Source organism: Tachyglossus aculeatus, chromosome 20 (genome assembly GCF_015852505.1).
Source record: "Tachyglossus aculeatus isolate mTacAcu1 chromosome 20, mTacAcu1.pri, whole genome shotgun sequence".
Lineage (NCBI taxonomy): Eukaryota > Metazoa > Chordata > Mammalia > Monotremata > Tachyglossidae > Tachyglossus > Tachyglossus aculeatus.
The window spans coordinates 20,302,787-20,329,985 of record NC_052085.1 but is presented as its reverse complement, the minus strand read 5'-3'; the positions used below and the strand labels follow the sequence as shown (position 1 = coordinate 20,329,985).

Here is a 27,199-nt window from a genome sequence, read left to right as displayed (position 1 = left end):
GACTGCGCACTTTCGGAACTTTTTAAAATCAGCCCATTTACCGAGCGGTCTCGTAAATCCCGAAAATCAGCCTGTTTGCTGGACGCTTTCATAAATCCGTCAAATCGTCCTGTTTACTGAGCGCTCTCGTAAATGTTTTGTTGTCTGTCTCCCCCTTCTAGACGGTGAGCCCGTTGTTGGGTAGGGACCGTCTCTATATGTTGCCGACTTGTACTTCCCAAGCGCTTAGTACAGTGCTCTGCACACAGTAAGCGCTCAATAAATGTGATTGAGTGAATGAATAAGGGGCGGAGCCGGGATAAAACCCAGGCCCACTGATTCCCAGGCCCGGGTTCTTTCCACTCGGCCCCGCTGCTTCTCTACTCCCATGTCGATCATCAACAGTGACATCTTTTAGAGTTCTCCGTTCAACACAGTACAACCCTTGTCATGCTTTTGAAAAAAAGTATTGGCCTGATAATAATAATCTTCTTTTTTTTCTTATTCACAGATTGTATACTGAAAACTTGAATCATGAGTCTTGCACTCAATGACCTGCTTCTTTGCTGCCGTCAACTCGAAAATGACAGAGCCACAGAACGGAGGGTGAGTTATTTCAGCGTATCCTCGCGTGAAGCGTCTGAAGGATAATCAGTTTAGTCTATCCTAGTGCGACACGCGGGTGCGTATAATAAACCCCAGTTTGAATGTGTTTTCAGAAAGAAGTTGAGAAATTCAAGCGGCTGATTCGTGATCGTCTCACAGTCCAGTGCCTGGATCGGAATTCTGATTCCAGACAAGGAAAACAGTTGAATTGGGATGCCATTTTTAGGTAGTATATTTTAACTTCTTTTGTTGGTTTCTGTTCTGCATCTTCCAAGTGCTTAATACAGTGCTCTGACTGAGGCCCTTCCTTCCTCTTCCCCTTCCCCTCGTCCCCCTCTCCATCCCCCCCATCTTACCTCCTTCCCTTCCCCACAGCACCTGTATATATGTATATATGGTTGTACATATTTCTCTCTTTATTTATTTATTTATTTTACTTGTACATATCTATTCTATTTATTTTATTTTGTTAGTATGTTTAGTTTTGTTCTCTTTCTCCCCCTTTTAGACTGTGAGCCCACTGTTGGGTAGGGACTGTATATGTTGCCAATTTGTACTTCCCAAGCGCTTAGTACAGTGCTGTGCACATAGTAAGCGCTCAATAAATACGATTGATGATGATGATGCTCTGCACACAGTAAGCACTCATTACCTGGGGCAGTGATTTTTAGAGGAAACGTTGCCGTAGCTCTTTTTGTGACTGAAGCATTTTGAAGCCTCCCTGCCCTGCTCTCTACTTTTCTCCACTCTTTCTGCTCAATTTCTCCCAACTAGGCTTCCTCCTTCTCTAATATTTCCCCCAAGTGCTTAATACAGTGGTCTGCAATCAATCAATCAATCAATCATATTTATTGAGCGCTTACTGTGTGCAGAGCACTGTACTAAGCACTTGGGAAGTCCAAGTTGGCAACATATAGAGACAGTCCCTACCCAACAGTGGGCTCACAGTCGAAAAGGGGGAGACGGAGGACAAAACCAAACATACTAACAAAATAAAATAAATAGAATAGATATGTACAAGTAAAATAAATATGTACAAACATATATACAGGTCTGCACACAGTAATCAGTCAGTGTACCATATAATAGAGTTGGTTCCCTGTCCACAATGAGTTTACGTTCTAGAGGGGGAGACGGAGAACAAAACCAAACATACTAACAAAAAATAAATAGAATAGATATGTACAAGTAAAATGAATAAATAGAGTAATAAATATGTACAAACATATATACAGGTCTGCACACAGTAATCAGTCAGTGTACCATATAATAGAGTTGGTTCCCTGTCCACAATGAGTTTACGTTCTAGAGGGGGAGACGGAGAACAAAACCAAACATACTAACAAAATAAAATAAATAGAATAGATATGTACAAGTAAAATAAATAAATAGAGTAATAAATATGGACAAACATATGTACAGGTCTGCACACAGTAATCAGTCAGTGTACCATATAATAGAGTTGGTTCCCTGGCCACAATGAGTTTACGTTCTAGAGGAGGAGACGGACATTAATATAAAATCGTAGATGTAGTAATATATTATATGGTAGTATATGTAAGTAGAAAGTATATGTAAATAGTAATCGTGATCATTGTGATATTTGTTAAAGCAAGTACTGTGTACCAAGCTCGAATAGACACAAGATCATCATCAATCGTATTTATTGAGCGCTTACTGTGTGCAGAGCACTGTAGTAAGCGCTTGGGAAGTACAAGTACAAGATGATCAGGTCTGACATTCATTCATTCTTTCAGTCGTACTTATTGAACGCTATGTGCAAAGCACTGTACTAAGCGCTTGGAAAGTGCAATTCGGCAACAGATAGAGGCAATCCCTATCCAACAACAGGCTGACAGGCTAGAAGGAGGGAGAGCAGGTATTGAATCTTGATTTTGCAGACGAGGAAACTGAGGTCCAGAACAATTTAGTGACTGGCCCAAGATCACACAGCAGGCCAGTGGCAGAGCTGTGATTAGAAGCCCAAATCCCCTGACTTCGAAGCCCGTGCTCTTTCTTACAAGGCCGCACCGTTTCTTCCCGACCAACCTATTTATTTATTACTCTATTTATTTATTTATTTATTTATTTATTTATTTATTTATTTATTTATTTGCTTACTTATTTATTTTACTTGTACATATCTATTCTATTTATTTTATTTTGTCAGTATGTTTGGTTTTGTTCTCTGTCTCCCCCTTCTAGACTGTGAGCCCACTGTTGGGTAGGGACTGTCTCTATATGTTGCCAACTTGTACTTCCCAAGCACTTAGTACAGTGCTCTGCACACAGTAAGCGCTCAATAAATACGATTGATGATGATGATGATGATGATGACCGACCTTTCTGCAGTTTGCAGTCCCCAATGCCTCCTTCCCTCGCCGTCCCCACCCTGCACCAGGAAAGCCTGGGGAAGCAGTGTTGCCTAGTGGATAGAGCATGTGCCTGGGAGTCAGGACCTGAGTTCTAATCCTGGCTCTGCCACTTGTCTGCTGTGTGACCTTGGGCAAGTCCCTTCGCTTAGAGAAGCAGCGTGACTCAGTGGAAAGAGCACGAGCTTTGGAGCCGGGGTCGTGGGTTCAAATCCCGGCTCCGCCAGTTGTCAGCTGTTTGACTTTGGGCAAGTCACTTAACTTCTCTGGGCCTCAGTTACCTCATCTGTAAAATGGGGATTAAAACTGTGAGCCCCCCGTGGGACAACCTGATCACCTTGTAACGTCTCCAGTGCTTAGAACAGTGCTTTGCACATAGTAAGCGCTTAATAAATGCCATTATTATTATTATTCACTTCACTTTACTGGGCCTCAGTGACCATATCTGTAAAATGGGGATTGAGACTGTGAACCCTGTGTGGGACAGAGATTGTGTCCAACCTGATACCTTGTATCTACCCAGCGCTTAGTATAGTGTCTGGCACATAATAAGCGCTTAATGAATACCATTTAAAAAAAACCACTTCACTTGTAATTCTGGTTTCACCAGTTGTCTGCTGTGTCACATCTTATTTTTGCCTCAGTTTCCTCATCTGCAAAATGGGGATTAAATACCTGTGCTTCTTCCTACTTAGAATGTGAGTCCCATGTGGGACCTGTTGATCTTGTACTTACCCCAGCACTTAGTACAGTGCTTGACACATAGTAAGCTCCTAGCAAATATCACAATCATCATTGTTATTATTATCCTCATTATTACGCCTCTGGCTTTGAGGAGTCTGTGAAAAGAACTAATACACACCCAGATCCTTTTGTTGATATCTGTTTAATTTGTTCGTATTTTATTAGGGGTACATGTTTATATGGATCATGTTCTCAACTGTAACTGTTGAGTTTTTAATCATTTTACATTTAAAGTCCTTTTTTTGGTTCTTGGAAATGCATTAATATGCTTTACCTGATTTCTTATGGGCAGTTGAATTTCACCTAGCACTCATTCACTTAATATTATTTTCGTGGAGCCAATTTAAGAGTGCTAGTCAAGTTTTGCAAGAGTGAAAGATCACCTGTGTTTCACGGGGCTGATAAATGATCGATAAAGGAATCATCTCCGTTGTTGGGTAAGGACCGTCTCGGCGACATATAGAGACGGTCCCTACCCAACAACGGAGATGATTAAGCGCTCAGTAAATACGATTGAATGAATGAATGAATCCAGAATGCGTAGTTCAGTGATGTGCCTCTGAAAATAGTTTTGAATTCTTGCAGGTTTTTACAAAAGTATATCCAGAAAGAAACAGAATGTCTTAGGACTGCCAAACCCAATGTATCTTCCTCAACACAAGCCACCCGACAGAAAAAGATGCAAGAAATCAGCAGTTTGGTCAAGTACTTCATCAGATGTGCAAATAAAAGTTAGTAATCATATTATGACCGTCTAAAGAATGGCTGAATTCATTACGACAGGAAGTCGTCGACTTCCAACATTTCGAGTTGACGAGTGGTTCTTACATTTCCAAATTTCAATCAGTCAGTGATATTTCTTGTGTGATGACTGTGTACAGAGCACTGTAATAAGCGCTTGGAGTGGACACTAAAGTAGAGTTGGTTGACACAATCCCTGCCCTTAGGAGGCCTAACATCCTCAACTCCGCAGCACTTTTATCCATATTTATAAATTATAAATTAAATATGATAAATGATTTATTTATATCAATGCCTAGCTCCCCTCTAGACCGTAAGCTCATTGCGAGCAGGGCACACATCTGCTAAACGTTGCATTGTACTCTCCCAAGTGCTTAATACAGTGCTCTGCACATAGTAAAAAAATCAGAAAATATGATTGATGATGATGAGTTCTAATCCTGGCTCTGTTGTCTGCTGTGTGACCTTGGGCAAGTCGCTTCACTTCTCTGGGCCTCAGTTACCTCATCTGTAAAATGGGGATTGAGACTGTGAGCCCTAAGTGGGACAGGGATTGTGTCCAACCCGATTTGCTTGTATCCACCCCAGCGCTTAGTACAGTGCCTGGCTCATAGCGCTTAACAAATACCGCAATCATTGTTATTATCATTATTATTATTATTCTGTTTCAGGTTTATACCTGTCATCTCTACTGCCCAAACTCCAGGGGCCTGGGCAATGGATGGTTTGTTTTCTTTATACTAGCTCCTCATGCTTGATTTTTTTCATTCCTTTCTTCAAAGGAGCCCCCAGGTTAAAATGTCAAGAACTCCTAAATTACGTCATGGATACAATAAAGGATTCGTCCAATAGTGCTGTATACGGAGCGGACTGTAGCACTATTCTGCTCAAGGAGATTCTTTCTGTGAGGAAATATTGGTGTGAAATTTCAGCTCCTCAGTGGGCAGGTAAGCGGGGTTTCATCAGGCTGTTCCTAAAGGATCTGTATAAGAAGCAGAAAGACATCGGTATAAGCCTTCTAATTGAGGGCACGAATTTTGCCCTTGGCAAAATTCCTCAGAAGAAAATGATTCCCGCATTTTCCCAACGTTTGAGTGACTTTGCGGTGTGCCGCATACCATGGCCCAGCCCCAGTAGTGGTGTATATAATCAGTCACCTGTCACTCCTTAAGGAAGACTCCATCGCTCGTGAAATACATTTGCAAACTAAATAACAGTTACTAGAAAGTGCCGATTCTCCCCTTCAAATAGTAAAGCGGTAATGCTGCTTTTTTTGCTCTTATAACCTGTTACTCATTTTGAAATTCGTTACAGAATTATCGACCCTCTACTTCAGATTGTACCTCAAACCGTCCAAAGATATTAACAGAGTTGTGGTGGCCAGAATAATTCATACGGTGACCAGAGGATGCTGTTCCCAGACTGATGGATTAAATTCCAAGCTTTTTGACTTATTTTCCAGAGCCATGCAGTGCGCAAGGTAATCTCTAGAATGGTTTTTACCCTCTTAAATGATCAGCTGCAGGTAACAGGATGGTACTTTGCGGCGGAGGTAACCAAATGTATCCCCAAACTCGAAAATGTAGAGACGGCATAGTGTGAATTCTCTGTACATACCTTCGGTAAGCGTCTCTCCCTATTCTTGAGAGGAAGGGAAACTTAATGCCTGACCTTGTCTGCTTCACAAAAAATGGCATAAGGATAAAATGGGGTAATATGTGAAAAAACACTCAGGTAATGCAAAGTAGAATCACTAGCGTTAGAACGGCACAGAATGGGACCGTTTTTTGACAGCAGTTTTAAATGAGAAAAATAGGGTTAGCTATCATTCCGCCATTCAGTCGTATTTATTGAGCACCTTCTGTGTTCAAAGCAGTGTACCAAGCTCACGGCTTTGTGGTCAGATCCCTTTCACGCAGAGGCAGTCACTGCATTTTTCCTTTATGGTTCCCCCAACCTGAGGTTCCGTGGTTCACCTCTTTCAGAGTGTAAATTGAATTGCGTATCTGCCCCCAAAGTGATTTTACTTTCAAACAGAGCATATTGGTTGGCTTCTGTTGCAGGCAGGAGAAGAGCTTTGCGGGTATGAATTATATTCTAGCAGCTCTTAATATCTTCCTCAAAATCTTTGCGGTGAACTCTCGCTTGCGGATTTGCAAATTGGGAGAAGAAATCCTGCCAGTCGTGCTTTATATCTGGACTCAAAACAGGCCAAATGATTCCCTGAAGGAAATAATTATGGAGTTATTTCAACTGCAAGTTCATATCCATCATCCCAAAGGAGCCAAAACCCAGGAAAAAGGTATTCAGGAATCATTTCCTGTCAGTCTCCACTTTAAATTTTAGCAGTTGTGGAAAGCATTAGCTCTAATAGGCAACATTGTTTCCTGTCAGGATGTAAACGTTTCTCTGAACCATTGGCAATATTCCTGGCTGCCACCAAATTTGGGTGGATTGTGCAGCCTTGGGTGTTAAATTCACAACTTTAAACAGATGCCAAAAAATCCAATTACAACTTTCCTTCAAATATCCCTATTTAAATTTCAATCAATCGGTAGTTCTTACTCTGTGAAGAGCAGTGTACTGAGCGCTTAGGAGCGTACAGTGCCACAGAATGTGCATTTCCTTCCCCCAAGGAGCTTACAGGTTAGAGGGGAAGCCAGATTTTAATAAATTGTGACAGATATTTATGGACATCTCCATAATCACTATATATATATAGAAAGGGTTGGTTTTGTGACTATCTACTGATTTCAAATTTATATATGTACCAAATGGCTTTATGACCATCAGCCATTTTGAGGCCTTCATTGAAAATGCGTACATTTTAGATGTCAGGAATAGAACCCAATCTAAACTGCTGTTTATGTTTTTGCAAAAATCAGGTGCTTGCGATTCATCCAAATGGCAGAGTATCTTGTACAACTTGTACGATTTGTTGGTTAGTGAGATAAGTCAAATAGGAAGCCGAGGAAAGTATTCTTCTGGATCTCGCAACATTGCTGTGAAAGAGAACCTGATTGAATTAATGGCAGATATTTGTCACCAGGTAATAGCATGCGGTGTTCATTGGAATTATTATGCTCTTATCGTCCTGGGTCACAAGAGGAAAAATTGGGCATGCAGAGGTGAGGAATGTCAGAGGCCTTTGCCTGTACGTCCCTAGACTTTAGAAGGGGTATTCCGTAGTGCATAACTGTCACTTGATTCTTCCAAGCGACCTTGGGCCACATTTGATGACAAAGACTGAGTTGGATGACGCGCTGGTCTGGTCCAGCGTTTGCCTTCTGTTGTCCTTAACCGGAGGTATGCTATGAAACGAGCCGCAGTTATCTTTCCTTCTTTCTCAGGGAGAAAAGACTGACTCATTAATCAGCACTCAATCAGTGGCACTTACTGAGCGCCTACCATGTGCAGAGCACGGCATTAAGTGCTTGGGGGACTTAGTATATATATATAATATATATATATATATATATATATATATAATATATATATATATAATATATAAGCAGACACATTCCCTGCCCACAACGAGGGTACAGTCTAAAACAAGACCTTATTCGCTTCAACGTTTCCTTGTGAAACTTCTACTTGGCTGAAGCCAAGGACCTGTAAAGTAATGTGAACCCCAGAAAAATGTTTATCGATCGTACAGTCACAGTTTTGCCCTAGCAGATAGAGCATGGGCCTGGCAATCAGAAGGACCTGGGTTCTAATCCCAGCTCTGCCACTTGTCTGCTGCGTGACCTTGGGCAAGTCACTTAACTTCTCTGTTCTTCTGTTACCTCAGCTGTAAAATGAGGATTAATGCTGTGAGCACCACGTGGGATGTGGACTGTGTCCAAACTGATAAACTGTAATTCCCCAAGCACTTAGAGCAGTGCTTGGCACATCGTTCTAAGTGCTTAACAAATACTATTATTATTATCATCATTATTATTGTCATTCAATAATAATTCAATTCAGTGGAAGACAGTGCTATTTCACTATTAACTTATATTCACAATTTCAAACCAGTCAAATTTATTGAGTGCCAACTCCGTGGAGAGCACTGTTCTAAGTGCTTGGGAGACTACAATAGAACAGAGTTACATACATTTCCTGCCCAAAGAAGCTTATAGTGTAGATTTTTTTCCAAATAAAAATCTGTTTTGATATTTTGGAGTGTTCAAATGCTATTTTCAGGATAGTCATGTACTTGGCATAGTTTTTTACTATAGTTTTTTTTCTTTAAGCCCAAAGATTTGGTTTTCTTTCCATTAGAGAAAAATCGTTTTTTTTTCCTCTTTTTGACCATAAAATTGTTTTTCCAAGGGAAAATTGCTTAACAGAGAAGGCTATTGCTACACGTAAACTAGCACTCAATTAAAATGTTGGTTTAGTGAAAAAAGTGATGAACAAAGTAGTTTCTCATAGGAAATAATGTGAAGTGCATTCGGCCAAGCATTATAAATATGTCAAAAAAGTGATAAAATATGGTTATATGATCAAATAGCAGTCAGTACATACCAACGTGAAAGACTTTGTGTATCCTTCTTAGTTTTCAAAGCAACATCTTGCACGCCTGATTTTGCAAAATGGCACTTTGTGCAAACACACTAGAAATGTCATTTTCTAAGTGGTTCTACCATTATATCTGTTAAATTGAACTGGGCAGTAATCACTCTATCAGTCAGAATACTTCACATGGAGGGCAAGGTTTACTTAAGCCAAAGTAAACTTTGCTGCCTTCCTGATAGTAATGCCATTATTCCAATTCAGTAATGCTGTAATACAAGAGTCCTGGTTGTCATAGAGATTGCTGTATTTTACTTGTGCATTTTGTTTGTTTTCAAAGGTCTTTAATGAAGATACCAGAGTCCTGGAGATTTCTCAGCCCTGTGCTACAAATTCGAAAGAATTTTCCAATGGTGGCACACCATGTAAAAGAAGAAAGATAGAACTAAGCTGGGAAGTAATTAAAGATCACCTTCAGAAAGCCCAGAATGATTTTGATCTTGTGCCTTGGTAAAATTCCTGAACTTTTTTCATGTATTCCTAGAAGATTTTAATCTGAATTGAAGATTCAATGTACTGTATTTAGTGGACAAAATATACTTAATCAATCAATCAATCGTATTTATTGAGCGCTTACTGTGTCTAAAAGGGGGAGACAGAGAACAAAACCAAACATACTAAGAAAATAAAATAAATAGATATGTAAATAAATAGAATAGATATGTAGTACTTCTAGACTGTGAGCCCACTGTTGGGTAGGGACTGTCTCTATATGTTGCCAACTTGTACTTCCCAAGCGCTTAGTACAGTGCTCTGCACACAGTAAGTGCTCAATAAATACGATTGATTGATTGATTGGTGCCAGCTAATGAAGTCCTTGGTTGTGGTGTGGCCCTGAGCTTGAAAACAGCTTTTAAGTCAATCTTTTTTTTTTTTTTTAACCCCCAAGGTTACAGATTGCAGCCAAATTAATAGCAAAATATCCTTCCAGCCTACCTGCCTGTGAGCTAGCTCCTTTACTGATGATCCTCCACCAGCTGTTACCTCAGCGACGTGGAGAACGCACACCGTACGTGCTGAGGTGTCTGATAGAAGTCGCCGCGTGTCAAGGGAAGAAACCAACCCTGGAAAGCTCGCAAACGGCAGATCTGCAGAAACTCTGGATCAAAATTTGGTCCATTACCTTTCGCAGCATCAGCTCTCAAGAAATAGAAACCGAAAGCTTTGGCTTACTTGGAACCATAATTCGAGGCGGCTTGATTGAAACCGACCGAGAACTCTGGAAAATATTTACAGGATCTGCCTGCAGGCCCTCGTGGTAAGAAAAGAGTGAAGCAAAGAACTTATTTCGCTATCTAATAGCGGTAGTTTTATTTTCCGGCAGTCAATCAGTGGTATTTACCGAGCGCTTGTTGTGTGCAGAACACTGTACTAAGTGCTTAGGGTACAAGTGAGTTGGTGACACGTTCCCGCCCAGAACGAGCTTACAGCTTATTTATCCCGGGATAAATATTGTGGTGCTCTACACGGGGCTTGAAAAAGGGTTTCCTTCTGAAAGAATCTGCATTTGTTGGAGAAAAATTTGGATTCCCAATGAGAAGCAGCATGGCCTTCTGGAAAGAGCACAGGCCTGGAAATCAGAAGGACTTAGGTTCTAGTCCCGGCTCTGCCACTTGTCTGCTGTGTGACCTTGGGCAAGTCACGTCACTTCTCGGGGCCTTTTACCTCATCTATAAAGTGGGGATTGGAACTGTGAGACCCACAAGGGATAGGGACGGCGTCCAACCCGATTATCTTCCCGCACCCCTCTGCTTAGTACAGAGCCTGGCACATAATAGGCGCTTAACAAATACCATAAAAAAGGAGACTATGGCCCTCAGAGAGACTTTAACATTTTTTTCCAATGGTTTTATACCTGTTTTACCAAACCTGGAATTCACTAACCTTCACTCAAATAGCAGTCAGACAATCCTCCAATTTTCTGTGCCACTTTGAACCGGGGCATCATTCTCATTTGCATTACCCTGTCATTTTTGCCTTAGAGACCCTGATTTAGGCCGTTTCAGCTGTCGCCGTAGATAATGGGGTCAGAACCAAGAAACACCTACTATTAATTTTGGTTACCAATGTGTCGCTTTTCTTTACTACTTTACTTTTTAAATGTAGTCCAAGACTGGTCCTCATTACCTGTCATTTCTTCTGTTGAAGTCCTGCAGTATCCTGTCTGACATTAGCTCTGAGTACTTGCGGGGTTCCAGAAGCGGTGAAAGTAGGAATGGAGCAGAGCGCTTGTGAAGTAAATAGAAGTTACACATTAAAAGAGGCAATAATGAAGTGGCTACTGTGTCATCCATTGGAGAATGAAATGGAGGAAAGTGCAGAGCTTCCTCCAGTTCTCTGCAGGTAATTTCTTTTCTTTTCTTTTTTTTTTTTTTTAAGGATACTTGGGACCTTCCCTGATGATGCCTGAGAAAATTCCATTGATTTTTAGGTGTTTCCTAAGATGCATATAATGGAACCCCTGTTAATGATGTAATTTTATGTACTTGTATCTGTCATTTTATATATTTGTACTGATGTCTGTCTTCCCCCCTCTAGACTGCAAGCTCATTTTGGTCAGGGAATGTGACTGCTTATTGTTGAATTATACTCTCCCAAGTACTTAGAACAGTGCACTGCACACAGTAAGTGCTCAATAAATGCACTTGAATGAATGAATGAATAATATAATAATAATGATGGTATTTGTTAAGCGCTTACTATGTTCTAAGCACTGGGGTGGTTGGACACAGCCCCTTGTCCCACTTGGGTTTTGCAGTTTCAGTCCCCATTTTCCAGATGTGGTAACTGAAGCCCAGAGGTCACACAGCAGACAAGTGGCGGAGCTGGATTAGAACCCATGACCTTCTGCCTCCTAAACCCGGGCTCTAGCCACTAAGCCATGCTACTTCTACAGCCTCATGTTTCTACTTTGTAGTTTTTCTCTTTCATGTCTTCACCCATTTAGCCAGATAGAGCATTCTCAATTAGCGGGCAAGTCTTGGTAGTGTCCTGGCTTTCACTTCAGGTAGCACTTTTGGTGAGAGTTTGTGATTTAAATTAAATTGAGAAGCATCGTGGCCGAGTGGATAGAGCACGGGCTTGGAAGTCCGAAGGACCTGGGTTCTAATCCCGGCTCCGTCACTTGTCTGCTGTGAAATCTTGGGCAAGTCACTTCACTTCCCTGGGCCCTCTGTAAAATGGGGATTAAGCCTGCGAGCCCCATGTGAGACATGGACTTTATTCAATCTCATTTGCTTTCATCTGCTTCAGCGCTTAGTACAGTGCCTGGCACATAGTAAGTACATTCATTCAATCGTATTTATTGAGCGCTTACTGTGTGCAGAGCACTGTACTAAGCGCTTGGGAAGTACAAGTCGGCAACATATAGAGACGTTTCCTACCCAGCAGCGAGCTCACGGTCTAGAAGTCACACTCCAAATACCATAAAAAAAAAAAGATCAACACTTGGTATTTTTTAAGTCCTCTCCTCACCATCAGTAGAAGCAGTGTGGCATAGGGAAAGAGCTCAGCTCGGGAGTTAGAGGTCGTGGGTTCTAATCCCAGCCCCGCCTCTTGTCTGCTGTGTGACTTGGGGCAAGTCTCAATGACCTCATCTGTAAAATGGGGATTAAGGCAGTGAGGCCCTCGTGGGACAACCTGATTACCAGCTATCTACCCCAGCACTTAGAACAGTGCTTGGCATGAAGTAAGCACTTAATAAATACCATAGTTATTGTTATTATATGACAAACAGATGAAGATCTAGGGATCGGAGTACATCCTGATCGGGGAATTCTGTTCTTCCTATCGCCCGCCTTCCCGTCAGCTCTCCCAGTCTCTTGGGGCTTTGTAGGAGTGGGTGGGACAGTGAGGTATTGGGGGAAGAAGAAGCCACCATGGCAGATTCTCATCCCTGCAAGCCACTGTCACTTTGGAGCTGCGTGAACAGGGTGCAGAATATGTGCAGAAAGATGCACGTGGTGCATTTACCCAAAGTGGGTCTTCCCAACACGTTGCTGGAGTGGCACCAATGGCGTTTTTCTCCCCACTGCTAAAACAGAAACGGTCCTTAGAAATCGGCCGCAGAAACCGCCGAAATTGAGTCATTTGAAAGTCTTTACCAGCTGTTCAATGAAATGGGCACCTTTCCTTTTCTTTCTCAGTGACTTCCCTCATCTAGTTCTGGAGAAAATCCTCGTGAGCCTCACTATGAAGAATTGTAAAGCCGCAATGGAGTTTTTCCAGAAGGTTCCTCAGTGGTACGTTCATTTTAGGAGCTTATATGTTGTTGTTAATAATAATAATAATAGCATTTATTAAGTGCTTCCTATGTGCAATACGCTGTTCTCAGCACTGGGGAGGTTACAAGGTGATCAGGTTGTCCCACGGGGGGCTCAGTCTTAATCCCCATTTTACAGATGAGGTCACTGAGGCCCAGAGACGTTAAGTGACTTGCCCAGAGTTACCCAGCTGACAGTTGGCGGAGCCGGGATTTGAACCCATGACCTCTGACTCCAAAGCCCGGGCTCTTTTCCACTGAGCCACACTGCTTCTCGCTGTTGTTGGAAACAGAATCGTAGTAGCAAAGGTATTGTGGACAGCAAACTAATAGTCATAGTCGGTAATAGAAATTATTTGGTTAAAATGCCTACCCATGTGAAGAACTGTCTCGTACACACTTTTGTTGAGTCTCAAATTTTTCGTCAGCCTTACCCAATCCCTCCTTAGTGTCATAACATTAGATGACAGTGGAGGAGCTGATAAAGTTAAGCATGCACACCCTAAGTTCAGTTCCCATCCTGAGAAGCAGTGTGGCTTAGTGGTCAGAGCATGGGGCTGGGGGTCAGAAGGACCTGGGTTCTAATCCCAGCCCTGCCACATCTGCTGTGTGACCTTGGGCAAGTCCCTTCACTTCTCTGGGTCTCAATTGCCTCATCTGTAAAATGGGGATTAAGAGTGTGAGCCCCATGTGGGACAGGGACTCTGTCCAACCTACCCCACCACTTAGAACAGTGCTTGGCACATAGTAGGCGTTTAACAAGTACCATGATTAATTAGGTTGCCTTCAGTTTGTATTAAAACGTTGACTAGCGCACAGTCGGGTTTCTTACGGGGCCTACCTTTTTCTTTCAGGCTTGGGCCTGTATGTAATACTAATTTATACTGCAGTGCTAAAGGATTTTTAAGAGAAAAATCCCAATTAAGTAGGAAGCTGCCTTCAGGAAAATCTAGTAGAGTAGACTTTGAACTACTTTACTTCTCTCTACATCTTCATAACTCACTGTTTAATCCACCTTCTCTATGAAGTCTGTCCAAAGCGGATGGGAAATTATCCCACGTTGTAAGTATAATATTCCCAAATGAGGGTCATAGGAATGAAAAAAAATCATAAGATGTTCATGTAGTTATTCTGGTAGTACTAATGCCTAACGTAGTGTAGGGTCTTGAGATGTATTAAATCTATGAGAATTCTGTTCAGTATGTTTGCCAAATGTGATGTTTTTGCAAATATAGTAGGCGTTTAACAAGTACCATGATTAATTAGGTACTGAGAGTTGCCTTCAGTTTGTATTAAAATGTTGACTAGCCCACAGTCTGGTTTCTTACGGGGCCTACCTTTTTCTTTCAGGCTTGGGCCTGTATGTAATACTGATTTATACTGCAGTGCTAAAGGATTTTTAAGAGAAAAATCCCAATTAAGTAGGAAGCTGCCTTCAGGAAAATCTAGTAGAGTAGACTTTGAACTACTTTACTTCCCTCTACATCTTCATAACTCACTGTTTAATCCACCTTCTCTATGAAGTCTGTTAAAAGCAGATGGGAAATTATCCCACGTTGTAAGTATAATATTCCCAAATGAGGGTCATAGGAATGAAAAAAAATCATAAGATGTTCATGTAGTTATTCTGGTAGTACTAATGCCTAACATAGTGTAGGGTCTTGAGATGTATTAAATCTATGAGAATTCTGTTCAGTATGTTTGCCAAATGTGATGTTTTTGCAAATATAGTAGGCGTTTAACAAGTACCATGATTAATTAGGTACTGAGAGTTGCCTTCAGTTTGTATTAAAATGTTGACTAGCCCACAGTCTGGTTTCTTACGGGGCCTACCTTTTTCTTTCAGGCTTGGGCCTGTATGTAATACTAATTTATACTGCAGTGCTAAAGGATTTTTAAGAGAAAAATCCCAATTAAGTAGGAAGCTGCCTTCAGGAAAATCTAGTAGAGTAGACTTTGAACTACTTTACTTCTCTCTACATCTTCATAACTCACTGTTTAATCCACCTTCTCTATGAAGTCTGTTCAAAGCGGATGGGAAATTATCCCATGTTGTAAGTATAATATTCCCAAATGAGGGTCATAGGAATGAAAAAAAATCATAAAAAGATGTTCACGTAGTTATTCTGGTAGTACTAGTGCCTAACATAGTGTAGAGTCTTGAGATGTACCATTCAGTATGTTTGCCAAATGTGATGTTTTGGCAAATATAACAGATGGCAGGAAATGTCTGTGAAGTGAATTTTTTGAAGTGCTGATAAATATTTCTTGGTCTTTACCTCTGGAAATGAAAGGATACCATACTTTTCCTCAGTTATTATAAACGGAATGATCAGTTCTTGAATAATTCAGATTGCATCTTAGAATTGTAACACTTTTTTTTTTTGTTATGCATCACTGGTTTAAGATGTCCATATAATAAGGATCTCCTCATTTTTTCTTAAAGTAAGCAGCACCTGAAAGGCAGAGGAGAGACTACTTTTTCTGAAACTGAAGAACTGTACCTTCAAACAACCTTCGATCAGATGGATTTTTGTACCAGCATCATGAAGAATGTTCCAGAGGAAACCCAAACCAATGCAGGTCTTTCTGTCAACCAGAATCTGCGAGAAACGCTAGAACACTGTCTCCTTGGAATAGCGGAACAGCTTCTAAGTGGTTACTCCTCAGAGGTTGGTTTTAAATCAGTACCTAAACCTGCATCTGTGTATTTTTATCAAGAAATGCTTCTTTTCTGGACCAGGATGTCCTATTTATAATTTACTCTATACTCTCCCTTAAACAAACTCAGTTTATAATTTATTTTCAGATTTTCCATAAAAACTGCTGAACAATTGTGAATTTATTACACTCCAGGAGTTTTTGATAGCCACTGAAATAATGCTATTTTGTGTCATTCTCTCCTGACCCAAAGCACGACTTTTTTTGATTTGCTAGAACAGTGCTTTGCGGGTAAAGTTTTGATACATTTAATTCCTTGTTGGCGCTCTTGAATATAAAACCAGAGTCTGTGAAACCAATAAAAGTCTGAAATACAATAATTCTGGTACTTGTTAAGCGCTTACTATGTGTCAAGCACTGTTCCTAACTGGGGTAAATCCAAGTTAATCAGGTTGGACACAGTCCCTGTCTCTCATGGGGCGCTCAGTCCCAATCCCCCATTTTCCAGGTGAGGTAACTGAGGCTCAGAGAAGCGAAGTGACTTGCCCGTGGTCACGCAGCAGACGAGTGGCAGAGCCGAGATTCAAACCCATGGCCTTTTGTCTCCCAGGCTTGTGCTTATAAAACCAGAGCCTGTGAAACCAATGAAACTATGTTCCGACTGGGAAAATAGTCACTCCTTTAAGGCTTCCCGGTGAGTTGAAACTGGATCCTGTTCTTAACTATTCCAAACAGATGATCATCAGGGAAGCAGCGTGCCTGAGTAGATCATTGTGGATAGAGCACAGGTCTGGGAATCAGAAGGACCTGGGTTCTAACCCCGGCTCTGCCATTTGTCTGCTGTGTGACCTGTTTGAGCAAGTTACTTCATTTTTCTGGGCCTCAGTTACCTCATCTGTAAAATGGGGATTCAGATTGTGAGCCTCGTATGGGACAGGGTTGGTCTCCAACCTGATTATTTTGTACCTACTCCAGTGCTTAGGACAGTGCTTGGCACATACGAGGTGCTTAAGTACTGTAATTATTATTATTATTATTATTATTCAAATCACAGGAAAGGAAGTCTGAAGCTTTTTATGTTTATTAAAATGGCGTTCAGGGAAAAATGTTCAAGTGATTTTCTAGGTCACAGGAATGATTTTTGAAAAACCACAAAGTCAAGCTCCACGAGAGTGCACCTCTTTTCACCCTGCATACAGTAAGCCCTCTGGAAATACCATTGATTGACTGAGTGCTGCCTCTTTCCTGGCAACCCACTTTGTTCTCAGCTACTTGATAAAATCAAGAATTTGCCAGGCCTTAGTCCTGGCCATTGTCACGTCAGAAAAAGGCTGTAAAAATTATTCTGCATCATCATTTTCATTGAAAAAAAAATAAATCAGCACTGAAACCATCGTTCTCAATCCCAGAAAAGAATACAAAGGATAGGAATCCAGGGAGCATATTGTTTTACCACAAACTGCATTATCTAACTTTGGATTGCACTGTGTACACTGTATTTATACGTGTGTTTGCTTGTTTTTTTCCAGACGACAACTTCAGAAACTCTTGTTCGATGTTCCCGGCTCTTGGTGGGTGTCCTAGGTTGCTATTGCTATGCCGGTGCATTTGCCGAAGAAGCGGCGTTTACCTCAGAGTTGTTCCAGAAAGCCAAGGTAGAAGAATATTTGAACTGTTGGAAACATCAAATCTAATGGGGAACTCAACTTCTGGAAAATTCTAATGCTTTTAAGGCGTGCTGTATGTAGGAAGCACTGACCTAAGTCCTGCTTAATTCAGGATGAACTATGTCACAAGTGACCTATTTTTGTGAGAAAGTTGAAGGTATTTAAAGGGGAAAATACTTTAAATGGAGAAAGAGAGTAGGGAATAAAGTCACCTAAAAATATAATTTTGTATTTTATTTTCATTCATTCATTCAGTCGTATGTATTGAGCGCTTACTGTGTGCACAGCACTGTACTTAGCGCTTGGGAAGTACAAGTCGGTAACGTATAGAGACGGTCCCTACCCAACAACGGGCTCACAGTCTAGGAGGGGGAGACAGACAACAAAACAAAACATGTAGACAGGTGTCAAAATCGTCAGAACAAATAGAATTAAAGCTATATGCAAAGCTGTATTTATTTCCAAATAAAATCGTAATATTTAGTATTGCCTCTGGGCTATCGATTTTATTTTTCTAGTTAACCAGAGGCCAAGAACTGTTTAACTGTTACATAAGGCGAATTTGTTTATATCATCATTTTTCCCTGGGAAGGCACCAACCTCACAAGTATCCCTATCCTATTTTTCTGCCCGAGTCCTGAGAGAGTCCATGAATTGGACGAGAGGGCTGGGCTATGTATTTTTTTCCTTTTCGTTACCTCCCTTATTTGGTAGAAGAGTATAAAAGCTTGTCATGGTCATTGGTTTTCCTTTTCAGCTAGCAAATACAGTTATAGGAGCAGTCATCTTCATTGCAAAAACGTGTTGCATTAGGTTGAAAAAATCCTCCCCCATGCTGTAGAATTATTCCTGAAAGGGTTTCTGCGTTGGACTTGTTCCTTTTCTGTTTATGCAGTCGTTAATGCAGTGTGCTGGAGAAAGCATCGCTTTTTTTAAAAGTAAGGTAAATGAAGATTCTAGGATCGCTCCTCTGAGGACTATGATACTGCTGTGCACAAACTGCTTGTGTAACTGCACCAAGGTAGGATATTTAGATTTCTGTCTTGTTTGCTCATCTTGGAAGTTAGGGACAAGATTTGTATTGCTTTCCTATTCTGTTTCCTTTTTATTTCCTATTATTTCCCCAGTTTCAGTTGAAACTTCAATATGAAATTCAGCTCCCAAATTTGAAGCTTGATAGAATGGAAATAAATATCTTCTCTCTTTATAACTTTATAGCTTGTCTAATATGGCAGCACCGTACAGATCAATTAGTGGCATGTATCGATCAGTCAGTGGTATTTATTGAACACTTAGCGTGGAAGTAGGACACAAATACCAGCTCGATCCAGATAAATGCTGTTGGCAATTTTATTGGAAGATAGCTCCCAAAAGCAGCTGAAACTGGCCCGTTTATTCATAGGAAAGAGAGTTTGGTGCTGTGTGATAAATCATTTATATTGATTAAAGCTGCGATTTCAAGGCCAGCGCTATGTTACGGTGTTTTGCAAATATATCTACCGTGCTGAAATTGATTTTATGTTAAAATGTTGCTTTCTATCACATGAGAATATTGATACCCAGTCAGCGCTGCAATTTTTTGTTCCGAATAGGGATCCCAACCGCCTGAGGAAAGCTGTGGTTTGGTTCGGGTGGAAGGCTGTGGCCATCTTCTCTGTGGTTCATGGTGCTACATTCTCAAAAACCACAAATAGGACTGTTGGGATCATTATTTTTAAAGTGACTTGAGTTCTGTGGAGAGAGATTCTGTATAGCTGAGGAAAATGATAATTTGTTTAAAAGGGGTTTCTGGACAAAAGGGTCAAAATACTAATATTGTGGCAAGATGCCTTACCCGTAATATTGCGCTCTGAGACATATTCTTGATTTTGTGGCAAGTACCATTTAAAAACTAAGAAGGGAAAGGATGCTATAATTCACCTATCATTCTTTTTTCTAGAACAACCCAAATAAGATGGTATCGGGCTTTTTTTTACGTTTATTAACATCCAAGCTGATGAATGACATGGCTGACATCTGTAAAAATCTAGTAAGTATGATTCTGAGTATTCTTTTGGTTTTAAAACAAATGAGAAATTAAAGGTAATGTATATTCATTATGAAAACCACACCATTGACATTTTCCTTGAGCTCATATTTTGCATTTTTTCCTGGAAGCAGGCAATCATTTACTGCTTTTCTAACATGTTTGGAAGCTGCTGTTTCTTAACTTCCCTTCCTCATCCCCAATAAAGGTTCTTTGGCTGACTAACTTCTTAAAATCCGTCCCACAGCATTTTGTGCCCTTTCCCTCCTGTCCTCTGGAGCTGAAATGGAAACAGCTGTTGTGTCATTGTGCACTTTGGGTGCTTAAAGTCTCCTTTCATCTCCCTCTTTTTCCAGCGCCACCCCCCCCCCCCCAAAAAAAACCCAACCAAAACTAAAAATCCCTTTCATTCAACCTTTCCTCACAGGTTTTATTTTCTAGTCTATTTTTTTATTGCTTTAATCTAGGGCCTCTCTGGATTTTCCATACTTTGCTCAAACCATAATCTCATCTATAGTTATTAAGTGTATCACTTGCAGAACACTCTATCAGGCCTCGGGGAACATGGAATTAAACTAGAATATTCGGTCCCTGTCCTTGAGGAGGTTTCTATTTAATAGTCTTGGAGCCTAAAATTGTACGCTGGAGTAGTGCTGAGCCCATTGGGAAGATTATCTCACAGCTACTGCATTTTATACTTCTGTTTATGTACCAGTATCATATTTCCCTTTTAAACTCAGCACTGCATTGCAGATTTATTTTTAGCGTAGGCTGCACAGTAACTTCTCTCTCTCAGTTCTCACCAAAGTTGAATTTTTACCTTTTTGGGGGGTGAAAGTTGTAGTCTGTCTTACAGCGAATTATCCATAGGGTACTTTTGAGTCTCAAATTCTGCATTTTAGCGAGGTCATTTCTAATTACATCACCTATCCATTTAGCTTGTGGTTGTGGCTAATTTAAAAGGCTTTTCATTGTTGTGTCATTTAAACCATCGTTAAAAATATTAAATAATACCAGATCCAGACCAAACCCTTTGGTATAGCCCTTCATTCATTTAGTAGTATTTATTGAGCGCTTACTGTGTGTAAAATACCTATTTATTGAGCGCTTACTGTGTGTAAAATACCACTTGATTTGTGTCCTAGGCTTATACTGAACTGAAACTGTTCTCTGAGTATTGCAACTCCTTGTTGTAAAATTTAAACATTTTACAAAACAGGAATCATATAAAATCCTTCTGAAGATACCCGCAAATTGAATAGGGAGTAGTCTAGAGACAGGATACTAGGTTCTCCTGAGAAACACTTGCTTCATGACAGTCTAGTAGACAAGTGGATGTATAAAGTCCCCTGGGATGAACAGTACTCAAACCTTGAATAAATTAAAGGCAATCATGAATAATATTTGTGTCTGGCACATAGTAAGTGCTTTATAAATACTATGATAATCATATTGTCTTCATCTAGAATATTGGAAAAGAGTTTCAAATTTAACACAATTCAAAGGCTGGGAAAGATAAATAGACGGGAGGTTGAAGCAGCGTAGCTCAACGGAAAGAGCATGGGCTTTGGAGTCGGAGGTCATGGGTTCAAGTCCCAGATCCACCAATTGTCAGCTGTGTGACTTTGGGCAAGTCACTTAACTTCTCTGTGCCTCAGTTACCTCATCCGTAAAACGGGGATTAAGACTGTGAGCCCCCCGTGGGACAACCTGATCACCTTGTAACCTCCCCAGCACTTAGAACAGTGCTTTGCACATAGCGCTTAATAAATGCCATTATTATTATTCATTCATTCATTCAATCGTATTTATTGAGCGCTTACTGTGTGCAGAGCACTGTACTAAGTGCTTGGGAAGTCCAAGTTGGCAACATATAGAGTCGGTCCCTACCCAGCAACGGGCTCACAGTCTAGGAGGGGGAGACGGACAATGAAACAAAGTATGTTAACAAGATAAAATAAATAGAATAGTAAAATATCTGATGACCTTGAATGTCCCCAGTGCCCAGGCACACAGTATGAGCTTCCGTTCGATTACAGTTATTAATAATAATGATGGTATTTGTGAAATGCTTACTATGTGCCAAGAAAATGGTGTAGGGATCATAGCCATTAAAGTGAATGAATCAGCAATATATTGCTGTTATTAAAAAGCCAACATGGTAGTGGGCCATATCAATGGGAGTATTACAAGCAAGAATCAAGAAATAACCCCCTCTATTACACATCAACCATTATTAATTAAAGTGCTTTGCACATAGTAAGCGCTTAACAAAAGCCATTATTATTATTAATAACCAGTCCCTTTTTGGTGGTTTGGGGTGCCCCATTACCATCACCTCTCTTCTAAAAGAATCTGTAGAAATTGGAGCGATCCAAAGAAGAGCAGAAAAAATGGTTAAAGTTTTGGAAAATACGCCCTCTGCGAAGAGATGAAAGGAGTAAGGGTTTTTTAACCTACAGAAGAGGTCTTCCTTTATTTGAGTTACCGATGTCTGCCACAAAACTTGTGTTAAAAACTTTTCAAATAAAAGTGTTCCCTTTTTTTGCCTTCTTTTCTAACCCTCCTCTTGTTGTGACAGCCTTTAGTCTTTGCTTGTACTCTTTCTGCTCTTAGATTCCTTACTTTCCCCTCATTTCTCCCTAAATTTTCCCATGGCTTCCTTATTTGTTGATCTTGCTTCTTATTGCCGTCCCAATCCTAGTGCGTTTAATATGTTTCCTTTAAATAGTTTGATCTCGTTGATCTTGCTTGTTATTGATGTCCCGATCTAGTGCATTTAATATTTGTTTCCTTTAAAGGTTTTTTTTTTCTTTAAAAGCCTCATTTTACTCTTTTTGGATGACCCCCTGGATGGCCTTGAAAGTCTTCTGACCATCCTACTCCCTTTTGATGATACAATAAAATCTCCTGCCCTTTTCTACATCCTCTTGGCCCCTAAATCTACCTCACTAACCCCAACGTCTCGTCTGCTGTGTATTTCTACCATCCCCTGCTTGCAGGGCGTCTCCATATGAATGTTATGCTGGCACCTCGAACTCAACTTGCCTTATCCTAAGCTTTTCATCTTCCAGATGAAGCCTACTCCTCTTTCACCGTCCCATCTCTATCAGTAGCACCGCTGTTTTCCTTGCCCCTGAAACTTGCTACCTTCGTGTCATCCTTGTCTCCTCCCGGTCCTGCCTGCAGCTGTTAGATCCCTGCCATTTCCTCCTCCTTTAAATTTCCCACCTCTGCCCCTTCCTCACCGTCACAAAGAGCGAACACCCTTGTCCTTGGTGTTTCCAAATCATGCTTAGACCCTATCGACCTCACTGGTCTGGCTGCCTCCAGCCGCTCCCCATTTCAGTCTATAAAGTCTGCTGCCCAGATCGTCTTTCCAAAAGGTTACTTGACACCCATTTCTCCACTCCTCCCATTTCCCCTTGCATCCAGTAAAAATTTCTCAGATTTCAAGCCCCTCCACCAGCTCTCCCCATCTTAAATATCAGCCCTCTTCATCTTTGACTTCCTTGTTTGCACTCCTCATCTTTTCCCAAGCTCATCTCCTACCTGAACTTCATGTTCAACTCTCCTACCCCCAACCCCTTGCTCAGATCGGTCCCCCACCCTCCAATCCACCAGACCGTTGCTCTCCCCATCTTTAAAGCCCCCCTGAAATCCCACCTTCCACCAAAATTCCCCGATCAATTCATAGGACCCCAAAGTGCATAAACTTAGCATCCATCCTTAGCACTTACATATTTTATTTCTGTTCTTAGTACTTAGGTCTTTATGAGTATTCAGTTATAAATTCAACCAATTCATCTTGACATATTCATGGTACAAACTTGTATTTTTTTTTTATCTTCCTGCCCCCACTATTTGATTGTAAGTCTCTTGAGCTTTGCACGTAGTAAGCACGAGGACAGGAAATGTATGTCTTGCTGTTGTTCTAAGCTCCCAGTAAATTCCACTGACTCGTGCTTGTTTCTGTTCTTCAAAGGCATCTTTTATTAAAAGATTAAGCGAAGTTGGGGAAGTAGAACTAATAGAAGATGAAATTGATGAGAATATAATGGAGGTGGGGGATCAGTCATCCATGGACCTTTTTGATGATCCCGATGTCTCTGATATTAATGATGCTAATGAAGCGGGAGATGTACAAAATGTAATTGGTAGGTGAAGATTAATGTTTGGGTGTTTTTTTCATGTATACTATGAATGAGAGTTACTCTATTTTACTTGTACATATCTATTCTATTTATTTTGTTAGTATGTTTGGTTTTGTTCTCTGTCTCCCCCTTTTAGACTGTGAGCCCACTGTTGAGTAGGGACTGTCTCTATATGTTGCCAACTTGTACTTCCCAAGTGCTTAATACAGTGCTCTGCACACAGTAAGTGCTCAATAAATACGATTGATGATGATGATGATGATGAGAGGCTGAGAGTGAATAATTTTCTTTAAGAAATAAAACTTTTATTTTAATATAAATCTTTCTCAGCCCGTCATACACTGGAGTTCCCTCTTCTAAATTATTTTTTTTGTGGTACTTGTTAGGTGCTTACTATGAGTTGAGCACTATTCTAAGTGCTGGGATAGATACAAGTTTATCAGGTTGGGCAGTCCCTTTTTCAGAGGTGGCTCACAGTCTGGTCATCCTTTGAATTTGAATAAGCTTGGAATTGGTAGATTTTGAAAGAACCAAAGATCCATCATTTATTCTATTTTTAGGTATGTTTCTCTTAGTATCACCATATACGCCGCCAACTATTCTGGGATTTTAGCTAATGGGAGAATATTTCCTCCATTAAAATGTACCTGCAGCCTCAACCTGCTGAACTGTAAACTCCTTGAGGACAGGGATCACGTCTTCTAAATTTGTTGCACGATTTCAAGCGCTTACTGTACATAAAAACAATGTCGGTATTTGTTAAGCGCTTACAATGTGCCAAGCACAGTTCTGAGCGCTGGGGTAGATACAGGGTAATCGGGTTGTCCCACGTGGGGCTCACAGTCTTAATCCCCATTTTACAGATGAAGGAACTGAGGCATGGAGAAGTGAAGTGACTTGCCCCAAGTCACACAGCTGACACGTGAGGGAGCCGGGATTAGAGCCCATGACCTCTGACTCCCAAGCCTGGGCTCTTACCACTGAGCCACACTGCGATAATGCTAGTAACTGTGGTGTTTGTGAAGCATTTACTGTGCGGTACTAAGCGCTGAGGTAGATACAAGCAAATCAGGTTGGACCCAATCTCAATCGCCATTTTCCAGATGAGGTAACTGAGGCCCAGAGAAGTGAAGTGACTTGTCCAAGGTCACACAGCAGACACGTGGCAGAGCCCGGGATTAGAACCCAAGACCCAAGCTCGTGCTCTATCCACTATCCCATCCTGCTTTTCTTAGGCATTCCGTTAAATACTGCTGGATGATCGCAGATGTTCTTTTCAGGTGCCTTGAGCCCTCTGGCTGAAGAACATCTGACAAAGCAAGATTTACTTCTCCTGGATATGCTGAAATTTTTGTGCATGTGTGTAACTACAGCCCAGAACTATACAGTATCTTTTAGAGTAACTGACATACGGAGAAAACTGTTAATGTTAATTGACACGAGTACACTTGACACATCTAAATCCCTTCACCTTCACATGGTAAGTAAGGACTTTTGGGAAACTCCTCGGTGTCTCTTTATGTCGCTTTATTGTCGGGACTGCTGTTCGGTGGTGGATGGTAGACTGGTTCGTTTTGTGGAAATAGATACGGAATCCTTCCGTTATTTGAAATCGCCTCCTTGAGAAATAATCCGCGGGGTGATCTTAAATTGCACCATTGCTTTTAACTCACCTTGGCCGATCCTGAACCATTGGGCAGGGTCTTCTTGTCACCTAGTGCTTTCCCCAGGTGTTTACATTGATATATACGTAGTGCCTGGGAGGTGACATGTAGACACGGACCCCGTTTCATGTAGCTCCCGTTAATTGTGCAATTCCACGTCGTTGAGTCGGGGATTGGATTTGGCGCCTTCCTCTTGCTGCTTTCCTTTGACGAAAAGGGAGGTCCCAAAACGCTAAGGATATCATGGCAAATAATGTGATCTATACAGACATCCAGAACTGTCCTCGTACAGACGCTCGCTCTATATCGGCAACAAACCTGTAAGCGTAACTCATCTGTTTCCTTGTACGTTAGTATTTGCTGCTTTTAAAAGAACTCTCGGTTGAAGAATGTCCACTCCCCATGGAAGACGTTGTTGAACTTCTTAAACCCCTTTCGTAAGGAACCATATTTTTTTCAATCTATTTTAATTTGAAAGCCGGTTGCCATCTGTGGTGCCGATTTACAGTTTTTTTCACTTTTTTCTCCCATCCCAGCAATGTGTGTTCTCTGTATCGTCGAGACCAAGAAGTTTGTGCAGCAGTTTTGAAGCCCCTTCTTCCGATAGTTGCCAATCTTGGACAGACCAGTGCAGATCTTGAAAACACCAGGGAAGCCCGCGGACAGTTCCTAACCGTGATTGGGGCATTTTGGTAGGCGTTACCTGTTTGTTGATTGCCTATGTTTTGAGACTGTAACTCTACAACTGCAAAGGGAAGCCATTTATTATTATTATTAATCATAATAATGATAGTTCATTCATTCAGTAGTGTTTATTGGGTGTTTTCTGTGTGCAGAGCGCTGTACTAAGCACTTGGAAAGTACAGTTCAGCAACAGAGACAATCCCTACCGAACAACGGGTTCACAGTCTAGAAGCGGGGAGACAGACATTAAAACAAGTAAACAGGAAGTAAATAATAATAATGGTGATGGTATTTGTTAAGCGCTTACTATGAGCCAAGCACCGTCCTAAGCGCTGGGGGAGATAGCCAGGTAGCTAACAAGGTAGCCAGGTTGCCCCAGGTGGGGCTCAGTCGTAATCCCCATTTTCCAGTTGAGGTAACTGAGGCATAGAGAAGTGAAGTGGCTTGCCCAAGGTCACACAGCATACAAGTGGCGAAGCCGGGATTAGAATCCTTGTCCTCTGACTCCCAAGCCCGGGTTCTTTCCACTAAGCCATGCTGAAAGCAGAGGAAGATTCCCTTGTGTGTTTCTCTCCTTATTCATTTGAAATGCTTTTATATAAATTTCCGTTGAAAAAATCGAGAGCACTGCACTGGAAGAAAAATAGCTCAAGCGTGCTTTTTCACCGATCCATCTTTCAATTTAGACTGTAAGCACCCCTCTAGAATAGAAGTTCATTGTAGGCAGGGTACATGTCTACCATCTCTATTGTATTGTAGTGTCCCACGTGCCCAGTAAGCACTCAAATATCGATTGATTAGTTGTTTTGAGAATTTTTTTTTCCCAGCTAAATAGCAGCAACCATTTTGCCTGTGCAGTGGCCAAAAAATGGCCTAATTTTCCACAATTGATATTTCTGTCCTCCCAATCTCTTCCATAGTGGGGCCCCAGTGTATTTAAAGTGTAATCTCTGGAATTTCTATTTCCGAGACTGCTGAGAGGCAGTGGGGCTTAGTGGAAAGAGCCCACCCTTGGGAGCCAGAGGACGTGGGTTCTAATCCCAGCCCTGCCACTTGTCTGCTGTGTGACCTTGGGCAAGT

At 41.1% G+C, this 27,199-nt stretch overlaps 1 protein-coding gene across 1 annotated transcript in view; it reads left to right on the top strand.

Moving 5' to 3' along the window:
* Positions 1–27,199, top strand: part of ATM (ATM serine/threonine kinase) — an 86,641-nt gene that overhangs the window by 246 nt on the left and 59,196 nt on the right. Inside the window, exons 2-20 of the mRNA XM_038761547.1 lie at positions 491–585; positions 699–811; positions 4,287–4,432; positions 5,225–5,389; positions 5,757–5,922; positions 6,506–6,744; positions 7,328–7,491; positions 9,283–9,452; positions 9,892–10,260; positions 11,151–11,345; positions 13,148–13,243; positions 15,710–15,935; positions 17,454–17,579; positions 18,487–18,612; positions 19,531–19,620; positions 23,603–23,774; positions 25,052–25,251; positions 25,790–25,872; positions 25,972–26,127. Of these exons, the coding sequence (XP_038617475.1) occupies positions 514–585; positions 699–811; positions 4,287–4,432; positions 5,225–5,389; positions 5,757–5,922; positions 6,506–6,744; positions 7,328–7,491; positions 9,283–9,452; positions 9,892–10,260; positions 11,151–11,345; positions 13,148–13,243; positions 15,710–15,935; positions 17,454–17,579; positions 18,487–18,612; positions 19,531–19,620; positions 23,603–23,774; positions 25,052–25,251; positions 25,790–25,872; positions 25,972–26,127 (3,074 nt within the window). The 5' untranslated portion in view covers positions 491–513. The remainder of the gene's footprint in view (positions 1–490; positions 586–698; positions 812–4,286; positions 4,433–5,224; positions 5,390–5,756; positions 5,923–6,505; positions 6,745–7,327; positions 7,492–9,282; positions 9,453–9,891; positions 10,261–11,150; positions 11,346–13,147; positions 13,244–15,709; positions 15,936–17,453; positions 17,580–18,486; positions 18,613–19,530; positions 19,621–23,602; positions 23,775–25,051; positions 25,252–25,789; positions 25,873–25,971; positions 26,128–27,199) is intronic.